Source organism: Xiphias gladius, chromosome 4, assembly GCF_016859285.1.
Source record: "Xiphias gladius isolate SHS-SW01 ecotype Sanya breed wild chromosome 4, ASM1685928v1, whole genome shotgun sequence".
Classification (NCBI taxonomy): domain Eukaryota; kingdom Metazoa; phylum Chordata; class Actinopteri; order Istiophoriformes; family Xiphiidae; genus Xiphias; species Xiphias gladius.
In genome coordinates, this window is record NC_053403.1 from 7861661 (window position 1) to 7876190 (window position 14530).

The 14530-nt window shown below is 37.9% G+C and overlaps 1 protein-coding gene across 1 annotated transcript in view; it reads right to left on the reverse strand.

The window, feature by feature from the left end:
• Positions 1-7620, reverse strand: part of LOC120788559 (disks large-associated protein 2-like) — a 41418-nt gene extending 33798 nt beyond the window's left edge. Inside the window, exon 1 of the mRNA XM_040124413.1 lies at positions 6535-7620. Coding sequence (XP_039980347.1) covers positions 6535-7620 — 1086 coding nt within the window. The remainder of the gene's footprint in view (positions 1-6534) is intronic.
• Positions 7621-14530: the final 6910 nt, after the last annotated feature.

Sequence of the window (14530 nt, forward strand, 5' to 3'; positions counted from 1 at the left end):
TTTTTATGTTAGGGTACAACTGACGTCTTGTGATCATGAAGTGAAAACTAGAAGCAGAATTATGTATATTTGGATTTCCTTTATATTAAGATCTGACTTCACTGTAATATGTACCTGAAATGTCAACATTCAAGCCTTCAAGTCTTAAGGTCTGCCCCTTAGAATTACAAATCCCAGTGCAGGAAAAAAGAAACCTGCGTTAGAGTTTTATATTGTATATCTCATCTTTTCTGACAGGAAAAAATGGGGATGAAAGGCATAAGGTGTTAGGATGTTGGGCTAGAAGTAGTGTATGTGTGTGCATCTATATGTTTGGGATGGGTAGCTTATGGGAAATACAAGGCAGTTGGTCAGATCAAATCATTAACACTAGTGAGAAGATTTCAAAGACTTTTAAGGGAAAAAGAAAAAATAATTGCTGGTAGACATTGAAGTTACAGTGTGCAATGTTTTCATGTGACAGTGATTCAAGCTAGCCTTCGTTCATTACAGCTTCTCCTAAAAATCCTCTTCTTCACTAAGAGCAGTGTGGTTTATGCTCCCGGCAGCAGCAACATCAGTCTGTCTGGAATAAAGACAAAAAAAATTTTAACCACTGTTTATTAGCCTGACGCTGGCTGGAAGTGTGTGGAGGACTGTAAATGAAGGCTCTTTCCCATCTGTGATCTTTCAACTAGCGGATAGTAATAACAAGGAGCACTACATCGTGTACATGGTCGTGTACATGTACTGTAAGCAGGACCTTAGCAGCAACGTAATACTGTACTGTAAGTTTGTTTTTGCAATGTTTACGTGGATTTCTTCCAGACATTTGGGTTTCTTTGCACAATCCAAACACTTTGATAACTGTCAAAGTAGAACAATGGATCAAAGATAACTTGTAGAACTTGATAACTTTTACAGATTCTTTTAAGGAAACTATGCATTCACTTTGGCGTCTTGAAAATTACTTTGTTCTTTAAACCGAATATTGTTTGACACTTTACATTCCTAAAAGTAGGCTGGACTAGTGGGATCCATTTTTTAAATGCATTGTAGAATTTTTATATAAGTCGTATAAGTTTTGTATTCTAAGCAATATCAGGTTTTCCTGTTTGACCAAAAGTGGTAAATCAGTGTGTCAGCAGGATGTCACCATTTCAACAACTATAAAACTTTGAAAATATCCACAATCTAACCTTCCATTCATTAATGTTTAATAGAGTACATGTTTGTGGTTTGAGAGAAAATAATCATATACAACAACATGTATCATCAATGCCATGACATACATCATGTAGTATAAATAGCTTTAAGTGTTGATAGTCTAAGAGCTGTAGACAGTGACTGTTCTTAACATAACTGCATCCGGATTAAGTCATTATGAACTACTAATTATACCCTGTGAGTACAAATGTCTACACAACCAATAGGTTTTAATTAGATTTTGATGTGATAGAAACCTAGGTAGAGTACATCCAGTTTAACTCCTAAAAATCAATTACCCTTAATATTTTTGATTGTCATATTGAATGCACTGTGTATGTTTAAGCTCCCGTTTTTACTGAGACTGAACTGTAACTAATATTGGCAAGTCAAGTTATTCATGGGATCTAAATCAATGCCCCTCCCACACTGTGGTTTCCTTCTTCTAAAGATGGAGATTTACGATGGCAATGTGTCACACGCTACATGGTCTGGCACCATATTGATCAGGCATGTAGTAAGTACAACACTGTCAGTGTGTGGTTCAGCTGTAGCAGTTGCCCCAGTGGACAGGGCAACCTTAACTCTTGAAACAACAGCCTCAGGCACAGGGCTATCCTTAATGCTCTGCCGGTTACTCGCTTTACCCAATCATACACAGTAGCTTTCTCTGCCACAATCACTGAACTGCCACAGAAAGCAAAGTGGCTAATACCTCCTTTTTTTTTTTTTTTTTTGCGCCTACAGGTAGAGTAATGCTTTCTCTACCACTCCTGTTCTCACTATTTGTTCTTGTCAGCCATCTCTCTCCCTCTCTCTTTTCTTTAACACCCAATATCCTCTCTGACTTGCTGGCCCGCTTCAGCAGGGCAGACAGGTGAAGGACTAGAAAGCATAAGCGCTTACATTAAAACGATATCAATTTTTCTCCCCTATGGGAGGTGGTAAATGGGGAAAAAAACAGAAAGATTTAGAGATGCTAATAATAGCACCCATTGCTTTCCACTATAATTAATCGTGTGTTTTACTTAGATGTTTTCCCCAAATTTGTTTTGTAGTCAAGATGAAAAGGCTTCTGAAGCATTTAGACCATATGCTACTAGAACGTTCCTTTGAATCCAAAACAAGTGAACTTTTGGGCAGGATGCACATTTCAGCATGCAACAGCAAAGTAGGAAAATGAATGATTTATCATTCAGTTTGCTAACATTGTGATAATAGGCTTCATCTTTGTTGTCATCCGCTTAAGAAAAAGAGAAGGGAGTACTTTCCAGCCCTGCCCTAGTTTGGAAGATGACAAGAAAATTAGTTGGCTTGCTTGTATGTTCCTTCAAAGACCTATCAGTAAAACTATCACGCACACTAAACTGCTTTGCATACGTTTATTCTCTCCCACATGAGTGGAATAAAATGCAGCAATTGTCTGGAAACTAAATTAAATCGGTCTTAAAGACAGCAATAAAGGAAAAGAATAATTTACCTCCTAATGCACGACCATAGATCATCTGGGGCTGCGGTTAACAAGGCAGCCATCACTCAAGGAAGCAGCGTGTTAGCTCATTAGCATTACCTTATTTCAATGCTCATTTGATGCTACCCCTGGAAGAATATGTTCAACTGTGCCTCTGAGGCAGCTAGACAGAAAAACAGCTTTATACCATCATTAGTTACTGCTAAAGACTAAGAGAATATTGTGCTCAAAAATAACCTTGGGAAATTGCATCTTCTCACTGCAGAAGGTGATTTTGTAAGATCATGCAGTGGATAATATCATGTCATGCAAAAAAAAAAAAAAAAAACCTGTAAGTACTGGTAGAACAATTTGTAGTTTGTAAGTGAATGAGTCCTGTAATTTCTTCCCACAGTTTCACATTGTTAATTGTTGGATGCTGAAGTCGTAAGATGTGGGATTTGCAACAGTGATTGCAGTCTACTGAATTCTGAAGTAAGGTTTTGATAGTTTAGTCTCTTACTTATTATGGTAACTTGAAAAAGCAGGTGCATTCAAATCAACAGGATGTTACACCCCTTTTGACAGGAGTGCAGACTATTATACAAATCCGTCTCCATAATTTCATCTGGAGAATGTACTTGAAGGTAAATTCTATGTTGGTTGATTTGGGCATACAGTACAACACTTGAATAGAGACATCAAGGAGAGACAAAGTTCCTCCCCAGATAATCTTTTCAAATTCCCTGCCATCGCCTGAGAGATTTCATTGTTACACTAAAGGGAAAGCACTGCACCGGCTACATTTCAGACAAGGAAGGGCAAGAACATATGACTGTTTTTCACCTTCAAAATATGCTTCAAGATCTGGGGACCACGCCAAACATTATTTACTCTTTGTTTACCCAGCTTATTTTTGTTAAAATCAAGTATTTCTCTTAGACAGCAGATCTGGCTCAGTTAGCGCTAGAATATATTATATAATTAGTAAAATTAAATCTTAGAAACATCAAATGTGAAAGAAAGCAATACAAATACAAAAAAAGGAGAAAATGATTTCACTATTTTGTTGTTAGGACTCAAAGTGATTGATATCAGACATGCACATTTCCCTCATTTATTCAGCCTACATATGATGTAAACTGTCAGTTATCAGAAACAATAGTTGAAATAGTAATTTGTAAAATTACTATGACACATTGTCACAATGCACAATATGTTTGAATTGATACTCATGTTTTACTCATTTACAATTTACAGGTTTTTAGCTGAAAATTATCACAGTGTTCGTAATCCTTCACTGGAAGGCTAATTCCTGTACTTTTTCTATGTCTGTTGATGTTTTGTGATTATCGTAAAGATTTATACTATCACGTTTAGTTCTTTTTTCACAATGTGCAACAGTCATTTTGTTTTGCATAAGCTTCATCCTACAACAGGAATTGTTGGTTTAGGGGGGTAGCCTAAAGCCTTGACAAGATTATGTCAGCAACCTGCCCAAGGCAGACCTGTCCTCCTCATCACAAGTGCACATGGAACTTAAGGACCCAGACACATCAAACAGATAAAATCTGCTGAGCACACACAGCGTTGACCACAACGCCTGTGTAAAGATCTTTCCTCACTTATTCCACTGAATAAAGCTGTCAGTGTGGACACGCTGAATGTGTGGCAGCTGCAGGGTCTCTGCCTGCTGACACATAGGCTTGTCAAATGCCAGTGAGAGAGCCTCTGTATTGACAGTCTGTCCGTCCCCGTGTGTGTGTGTGTGTGTGTGTGTGTGTGTGTGTGTGTGTGTGTGTGTGTGTGTGTGTGTGTGTGTGTGTGTGTGTGTGTGTGTGTGTGTGTGTGTGTGTGTGTGTGTGTGTGTGTAAAACTGTGCACTCCACATAGCATCATATATGCATCGGGCAATGATGCAACCTCTTCTCCCTCTCCAAGCAAGGTCAGGAATGCATCCAGAACCTAAAAGAACTATTTGTGTGTTTGTGTTGAGTTCAGCATCATTCCAATCTATTGCCATTATTAAAAAACAGGACAGACAGTAAAAATTGATTACAGTGCATATATATGACTCAGTTTTAAATTTTCCTGGAATTGGGTGCAAGTGTGGCCAACAAACGTTTGCATCTTTGATTGTGTGAGGTACAAGCACAATACAGTGCACAAGGTGAAAAAAGGCCTCGAGCAGGAAGAATGGCATGTTAGTAGAAGGCATATACAGTATATCATCTTCAGGGGGGCAATTTGGGGAGCTTTAATAATGACCAATCACATCAGCTCTTCTCATCCCCATTACAAGCAGTAGACCATTTCATAATGGGTTAAGAGTGGAGTCCAGGCAAACTTCTCCTAAGAGGAAAGTGTTGTTGGGAGGTGCAGAGTTCCAAACCACAAACACACAGGTAGCTGATTAAATATGTTACTAATGCCTGATGATCCCCTTTTAAATTAATTCAAAATTCTGAAAGCACAGAAATTGCTGTCACAATGTTGCCATTATTCTTCGATCTTAAATCACCTTCATGTTAATCAATTTGAAAGGTGATTTTTTTTTTTTTTTAATTTATTTATTTATTTTAAATCTTTCCTGCAAAATTTACAGAATTGTAAGGCTGGATGCTCTGAGTAAATCTGGATGAGAGCATATTTAAAATGAAAAGAAACTGAATCATAGATAGCCAAAACCCCAAAAACTTGGCTTTTGACTATCTTTGAAGCGAGTACCTGTGGCTAAACTACTTCTGTCTTTTAATGTGTCAGTGGTATAGCAAAGACAGGGGTCTGAAAACTGTGTATAACATAATCTATTTCTATTTTAGCGCAAAACCTCTAGCCGAACAGTATGGTTTTTTTTGTTACGGCACCAAACCTGTGTTTTTTCTACATTGTAGTCTAGCTCATGAAGCCCTTTCTTCTCAGTGTCTTCCACCATGACATCTATTCACTCAATTGATCCCTACACCTTACTACACAATAGCTCCCTGAGCTGACTACACAAAAGGGAATCCTGGTTAAATATATTGGCTTCTCACACTCATGGACATTGTAATTGCACTCAAGAGAGTACCAGAAAGAAAGGTGGAATCTGAAAAGGCCTCCTTGGCAGGATTTATAATCAATATATCAATCACTGCATTTTATTTAGAAGGGCCTCAATGGGGATGATTGGATATTGATCTCAATTATTTGTTATATTTTAAGATAGCTGATGCTCAGAGTTTCTATGCATTTACTGCCCTTTCAATCTACCGCTAAAATTCAGCCTTGAAATATTGAATTTTTTTTTTAGCCCTTTCTTAAGAGATAGATATTCAACAATCACAAGAATCCCGGTAAACAGTTTGGAAGAAGGCTACATATTTTAACTTTTTAACAAACAGCAGAACCATTGATGTATTTTAAGGTTGTATTGACAACTAAGAGCATAAAATAACAAAAAAAATTTAAATCAAAATTTCAAAATCTGTCTTTCATATCTTAAACTGCTGAAACTGTCACAAATTAAATAACTTACACGAAAACTTTAGTTCAGTGATTTCCCTATCAATAGCAAATCAGATTGACAGATTGACAGACACTTGTCAGGTGTTCCCTCTCAAATGAAATAATAAAAGAATAATTACAGACTGTTAATTTTATTACCAAAATCCTAATTGAATGTGAAATATACTATATAAACAGTGTTTATTTATGGTGACACATACCAGCACTAGCATACACATAGATGCACACATAAACAGGCATTTGAGCTCCAATCACTAAGACTACCATCCATATACAATATAAAATAAAGAGCATTGTTCATCTTTTGATATATGTTGCTTTTAATGTATGAATACTTTGAAGTATTAAATTTTTGGTCCTTTAAAACATAAATACAGTAAACCATGACCCACCTGCAGGTAGTGACATGTCCGCAATGAAGGCTTTAGTTCCATGTGCATCATGGGTTTCTCTAGATTAAGCGATGACTTCCTATAGGCCTCCTTAGCCTGGCTGACTGTCAGTGTCGACCAGGAGCTCCTTTTCATGAATTTGCCCTCGGGCGCCATGGCTATGCTCTCACAAGCCGAGCACTTGACATCATTGTTACTCTTAGAGGTCTTGAGAGACAGGTCTCCAAAGTGGTGGCTGTGCATGGAGTCTGGGTAACAGTGGCCATGTTCCCCATGGTGCCGCGACATTACACTGGGCGTGCGGTAGGTGCTATCACTATCCAGATTGTCGTCAGAGCTCCACCAGCCGCCAGAGCGGTGCTTACGTTCTTTGCTCTTGCTCCTCTTGCTACCATGTTTGGTGGAGTGGTGGCCATGATGGTGATAACTCCCTGGTCCTCCTCCACCTCCTACAATATCACCTTTTGTGCCATTCATCTTGGATGATCCCTCCAGGGAGTGAGACTTGGTGAAGAGCTTCTGGACAGAATGAACAAGGTGTCTGATGCGGCCAGGACTCTCGCTGCGTTGCTCAGTGGTGGTGGAGGTACGTTGGTACTGCAATGTGTGGAAGCCGTCGCGGTGTAGTGGCAGTTGTTTCTCAAACTGGTCTAGTAGGTTAGCCGGAAGGCGGTTGCTCTTGGTACCCGCATGGTGTGATGAGGCAGCTGCCGCGGCTGCAGCAGCAGCGACAGCTGGGGAGGTGGCAGAGGCTGTGATGGCAGCGCAGTCGTCCCGTGTGGCTGAGTCATAATACTGAGAGCTGTAGTGCATTCTGGGGAAGGTGCTGCTGGAAATATGGTCAGACGCAGCAGCTGGGGGCATCATGACAGGGGACATCATCATGCAGTCAGAGTGGATGGAACTGCGTGGCGAGTAGCGGTGGTGGAAGTCCATGGGGCAGCTCTCTGTGGGGCTGAGCAGGTAGGACGAGTGGCGGGAGTCAGAGACATGGTGAGCATGGAGGTCATGGACATGGGGGTCATAGTCCAATCCATGGGGTAAAGGGATCTGGTGCTGGGAACGACTGCCCGATAAGCCCTTCATGTTCCTGGCTGGAGGGAGGCGTCTGCCTTCATTGAACTTTCGAGACGGGGACCAAGGTGAAAACTTCTGGTCTGTTACAAAGAGAGAGAAAGAAAAAACAAAATAAAAACATAAGAAAAGACTGAGTCCGAGAGAGAATAGCTCTGAACAGCCATGAGGAGTTACTCTGTTTTTTTGGCTCAAAGCTCTAACAGCCTAAAGCTCTAACATTCTCAATGACAAGAAATACCTTTATCTCAGACATTGACATTTTTTGTGCATGTAAAAGTGTGTGTAAATATTTCATCTTTCCACTTTATGCTGTTTCCAGCATAGAATACATCAAGGGATGTATAATGCGAGTAAACCCTCTTGTCCCCAAAGAAGGGCATGTCAAGTTCAAATTATTAGAGTATTACAGTACACATGGAAATATAACAATTTCTAAATAAGGATGACTGTTCGTAATTACAGAACTATGAAGTTAAACTAAGTTGTTAAACTTTGCATACCTGCAGTATAAAAAAGAAAAACCTGACAATAATCGCTGTACTGCTTTTAATATAGAATGAAGGCACAGATATATTTTCCAATATATATATATTTCTCTTTGATGTCAGGTATACATTTTTTTCTCTTCTTCTACAGGCAAAGGGTTTGTACTTGGATTTAATGACACACTATGTGTCAAATCTCATCATATCTGAAAATAAATTGTTCCATATCTGCCCCCAAAACATTTTGGAGGTTTTAAAGCTCAGTGAAAGGGAATTTACCTTTGTTGTATAATTTCTCATAGATTACCGACCATCTCCTTCAAATTATGATGACATGAATAATCTGCTGGAATATTTTAATTTTGTCGCTTTCTGTAAGTGTAATGAAATTTCTGAAATGTCTGCCGAAGAGTTTTCATTTCTGTCTTGGCCAGTAAAGATAATTCTATACAGAAGGTACTGTATATACTGTAGAATTATTTTTTGGTGAAAACTGATGAGCATGAATGATAAATGTTATTAATATTAGTCAATTAATAGAACGCCATAGTTTAAATAGATTATCGATAACAAAGAGGAACAGGAATGAGTTGACAAAAAATAAAAGTGATCAAAAATTTTTAAAGAATATGAGAATGCAGAGGCAGTTGCTAACAACGGCTGTTGCTCAATACAGTAAGACCACTTGAAGTAATATCTAAAGGTTTAAACACTGTTCCAAAATACAATAACACTGATGGTGGCTGGATGAAATGTACTTAATGTCCCGTTTCAACCAGATATTGCCTTTGTGTCAGTATCAGAGCATCAAAATGCCTTACCCTTTGACTTTAATAATCAACTCAAGACTTTTTGGCAGGACAACACAGGAAAATCACAGAACATAGGAATCTTGCATCGAGTCCGCAAACAGGGTGCTAACCAGCTGTGTTGGACAAAGCACAATCATTAGTCTACCACTTTAAAAGCAAAACTCAATTTTGCTTCAATTCATCCAATGTATTTCTTCATTGGAAGACTGGGTTCCTACACATATCCCATAGCAATCTTGTAAGTAGCAGAAAGCTACCCTGCGGTTGCGCACCAGTTCTTATAGCTGTACACATCACTTGGCGGTGATCACTAAGAGCAACAACTTTTGCTCAGCTTCAAAGAGACTTTTAGATGAGAAAAAAATAGTAGCTTCTGTATGTGGGGTTAAAAAGTTCAGCATAACCTCTAATATTCTTTTGCTCTGCCAAAGTTGCTTAATGGTGAATGCTGCTCAGGGCCCCATGACATTTTCACTATTATGTTCATACTGTACAATGCTGAAACAATATGCGGATAGTAACCTCAGAGCTTATTATAACCAACAGTTGTTATACTCAACATTAACCATTGAAATATATGTTAAAAAATGCATATACTGATCAAGGTAATTCCCCTCCATTCATTCCACTCATCATGATATTGTGGTAGCATAATTTTTTATTGCGTTGCCTGTAAACATGGAGACTGTATAGTTTTACAGAATGGGAGTACAATTGTCCAGTTTCTCTGATTAATACTGTGGGCACTATAATCTGTGTTAAACGAAAAACAGACTTGTACTCCTAGTGACAAAGCTTTGAGGACAAAGTGTCTGAAAAAGTAAAGTCTTTTGAATGTCTTTCTTTTGTCTGTATTTCTAAATTTATTGAAGTTAGTACATCAGATATTTGTGACATTAACCAGAGAAATCACCTGTCTTGAGTTTATTAAAATATTCTTATAAATTGAGAGAAAAGAGGTTTTTATTCGAAGGGAAAAACAAAGATTATTCCAAAATGAAAGACATATTTTTGACAAGTCAGTTTTTTCTGAATTAGATCATAGTGGAATCTCGTAACCATGTTTAAATTTTGTTTGACCATACTTGAATAATCACATGCCGTTATCCAACAAGTGATTAGCTACTTTTTAAATCCTAACTTGATTCCACAGCTGCCAGTTTGTCCTTTAATCCCATTAAAGTTAATCCATAATTTTTCACTCGTATTTATTATAAATTCTCCGTTGTCAAAGGCACTACCAATATTTTTATTCAATTTTCCTCCCTCTCTCGAACACACACACAAAATTCTTTATTATTTAAACTTGAAAAATCATTTCATGCTGGCCCTCAATCACTATGATGTCACGTAACAGTTTAAAATGACTGAAAAAGATACAAAGTAATAAGAGATACAATCAATCAAAAGAAAACAATCATTGAAAACAAGTATATAGATACCGTTAATTAAAGATACAGGATACAGATACGAAAGAAAAAATTAAAGTACAAACACAAGCTGAATGATTTTTGATCATGGATTTAAATTGACCAAAGGTTCCCAAAGAATTAATTTTTAGTGTGCTTTGTGAAGAGCTCCAGTTGGTTGGAACATAGAAACTAAAAGCAGATCTTCCGAGCTCAGTACAGACTTAAGGGACTTGCAGTGAAAGCCAGTCATTAGACGGAGTTTGATACGGCCCAGAGCACCAGTCTAGCATAGACGTGATATAAGATGGCAGCTTCCCAATAAGGGCCTTGTAGATAAACAAATAAATATGCCTGTCACATCTTTCAGACGGAGAAGACCACAAAACTTTTTCATACAAGATGCAGTGATGAGTACTATAAACATCACCGATAATAAACCTAAATGGCATCCAAGGGTTTAAGAGTGGAGGCAGAGGCATACCTATAAATCACATCACCATAATCAATAGCACAGAGTGAAAAATGGCTTTAACAATCCTTTTCCTTCAAAGCATAGGCAAGTCATCTCTGTTTCCATACAGAAAAAAAATTTTTGTCACAATTTCTGGACAAGATTGTCTACATGATTTTTGAATTTGAATTTGTCATCTATCCAAATAACAATATAATTATATTCTGCAACTGTCTCTAAATTGGATCCTTGTACAGTGGAAACGTGAAAGTTTTTGCTACCATTACCTATAGCTCTAGAGAAAAACATAAGCTTGGTTTTATGTGCATTCAATACAAGTTTAAGACCATTTAGCACAGCTTGGAGACTGTTAAAGGAATGTTGCAGGGTTTCAACAGCTAGCTGAGCAGAGTCGGCAATACAATAAAATATAGTATCCTCCGCGTACAAATGTGCATGGCAGTTAGTTAAAGATGTAATAATATTATTAATATAAATTGTAAAAAGAACTGGACCTACAACTGAACCCTGTGGGACACCCTTATTTATCAGTAAAAACTGAGCAAAGGTAGACAGGTATTTCAGGAACCATGTACTGGCACTTTAACTAAAACCAACACTACTTCAATTATGCAGAAGCAAAGAATGATCAACTGTGTCAAATGCCTGGGAGAGGTTTACAAAGATGGAAGCACAAAGTTTTTTTCTCATCCAAGGCATTGACAGTTCCACAACTAAAGTGAAGGCAGAACCAGTGCTGTGCATATGCCTGAACCCAGATTGATGTGAGCTCAGAACAGGATATGTCGTGAGAAATTCCTTAAAAGCAGCTCTAGAATTTTAGCTAAATAAGACAATTTGGATGTTGGTCTATAGTTATTTGGATCACTCCCAACTCCTCCCTTATGCAAGGGGCCCACATGAGCAGTTTTCCAAGCTCTGGGAACACCACCAGGAGAAATAGAACGGTAAAAAATGTGAGTTAGCTCAGCAAATAGTAGAGCAGAAAAACCAAATTGTCCTCACCAGTAGATTTCTTGGAATCAGTGGCTTGATGAGCCTAAATAACTATGCTGAGAGAGACGGGATCAAGAGTAAACTGAGAGGCATGATTTGAAGTAGCTAGATAATCATTATTTATATCCTCAAAAGTGTGACCAGGTGCTGCAGGCAGAACAGATCTCAATATGATCATATACTTAGCAGTCATCAAACTTAATGTGGGTAGGTAGGGAAGCAGCAAAAATCTTGTTCATGACATCTGTTTTTCAGTAACCCATCAAGTTACAAGAAGACATCTAAAACAGACAGAACAACAACCAAAACCAAAATGAGCAGTGTTACTAAAAGCATCTGTCAGCAATGCTTACCTCCGTGCATGGCAATTATATTACGACAATCTTACCAGTATGTAATAAAAGCTGCAAGGTACACAATGTTGGAGCGCTTTGAGTGTCTGCCATTCCCTTGCAATTAATTACTTTAAGTTCTCTTCAGCAGGAAATCCCAGTCTGTAATGGTGCACATCATCTTACATAACGTTTGGGATCTGTGATCTCACACACTGTTTCAAAGGAGCCAGAAATAAAATGCACAGTTGTCATGGAAACCACTGCTGAAAACCTAGGGACTGTAATAGGATTTTTTTAGGTTGTTTGGGGTGGATCCTGGTCTCAAAAACAGGGAAAAGAGACCCATACAGTATGTAATGGGTTACAGACACTTCAGTTTGATTTGCCATAATGGCTACTGAGTTTGGTGCACCATTACAAATAGCATCGCATTTTGTACAGTTCAAATGAATGATGAATTTAGGCACCAGCTTGGAGACACTCAACGAATCCAAACTGTAGTTTGATTATCCCTTAAATTATGTCTTAGAATATGGCTTTCAGTTTTCATTTGATTTATGTCCTTCCCTTGCTTTGAATTTTGTTTTCACTACAGTAGGAGACATTAAAACCCTCCATTATTCATTAGAGGGTCTAATAAGCTATATTACGTGTTTCAATTTCACATTTCATTTTTGCCTTTTTTCTTCAGCAGTTTGTACATTTTTGGTTAATATTAAAACACTGTGTGATAAGAAGCAGTAGATGTAGTGTTGTAGAGCTTGAATTTTATAATCACAGCAATAATCCTCATGTGTTCCTCTCTTTATCTCATTTCCACCATCATAGCTTTCTGTCAGCAGTGCTTAATCCCCTCTCACTATCGCTCAAATTTACCACATTGAAGTAGATGACATTGACCGATTGCTGAGGCAAATTAAAACCTACAATAGTAATGATGCACATAGAGTTATTGTGAGTGTACGTAACCTCATACACATGACATGCTCTGTTATGTACAGAATAACGTAGTCCAAACATGTCCTTCCAAACATACAGCCTGGCAGTTTTCAGACAATGTGTCAGTATACTTATGGAAACATACTATATACTGTCGTTTGCATTCACCATAACATCTGAGCATCCATCAACATATTGTTTAAATGAAGTTTTGCTTCAGCGGTCAGGCCTAAACCAATTAAAAAATGAATCCTGTTGTTTGTAGTGAATAACAACAATAACTGAAGCTTGCATGTGGTACCTTTTTGAAAGACCAACCATAACACTTTATGCTTAGGATTTTGTATTATCGGGTCTACTCAAGGTGTGTAATTTTGATAATTCACATTACAGTTAAACAATAAAGACATCAGCTTTAAACCCTGGTTTTCTACTTAGAGAATCAAAACCAAACATCTCAGTACCTGTCTGAGACCCATTCTTTTTTGTGTCAACACAATTATCTGTTTGTCCTCCCTCTAAATTTAATCATTTGGTTAGTACTAGATGTTACTGAGGTACTCTACACACATTCTTCTTCAGCAGTTTCATCTGAATGTCATGGCCCGCTCAGTAGCCCAGCCGCCATCCCTGCTGCCATCTCTGTTTATCTATATCCACTAATCCTACAAATATCCTATAGTTACAATATATCAAAAAACTTTTTCAAACCATTCTCTGACCTAATGCACATTTAAACTTCGTTATTACTTTCTTATTCTCTCCTAAGCAAAGAGCACATACCATACATAGCTGTTTAATCAGGCCTTATATCTACATTGCACCTGCTTGTGCTAAACTATATTGTTTTGGCCCAGCTGGCTCAATTGGCAATTTCATCTCAATGCCATGGACCGCTAAGTTGTCTTTCAAATAGCTACGAATTAGTAAACGCTGTGGTCTGAGAAACGTCTTCGTGCATTTATTATGTCCCTTTAACTGTCTTCTCTAATAAAAAAAGAAAATAAACCTCTAAAGTCTCTAATGTAATTCAATACAGTAGCCCTGAAATAAATACAGTACATTATCAACGATTTGTGATGCATGTTCAGATTTTGGAAAGTTTGAGAGGTGATGGTAAAACAATGTAGTAAGTTCTAAGACCCCAGTTTATCAGGATTTAGTTGGCACTGTATTGTACAGATGTTCAACTTATAGTGTCAATACCCTGTTTATACTGTTCGGAATCAGACTACTTCAGCATTCATGTATCACTGCATGACAACACGAAGAAGACAAAAAACATCTGTTTGCTCCCACAGAGTGGTGTCTGTATCACTTACAGCCTGATCTGCGTTTTCTCTCTACAGTCCCCCCAGGATTCTGCTTATATAAACTCTCTTAAGTGGTTTTTTTTGACTACCCAGTAATCAGCTGTTTAGAGACTAATCATTCAACCCAGATTGGTCTCTCTAGCTATCAACCAACT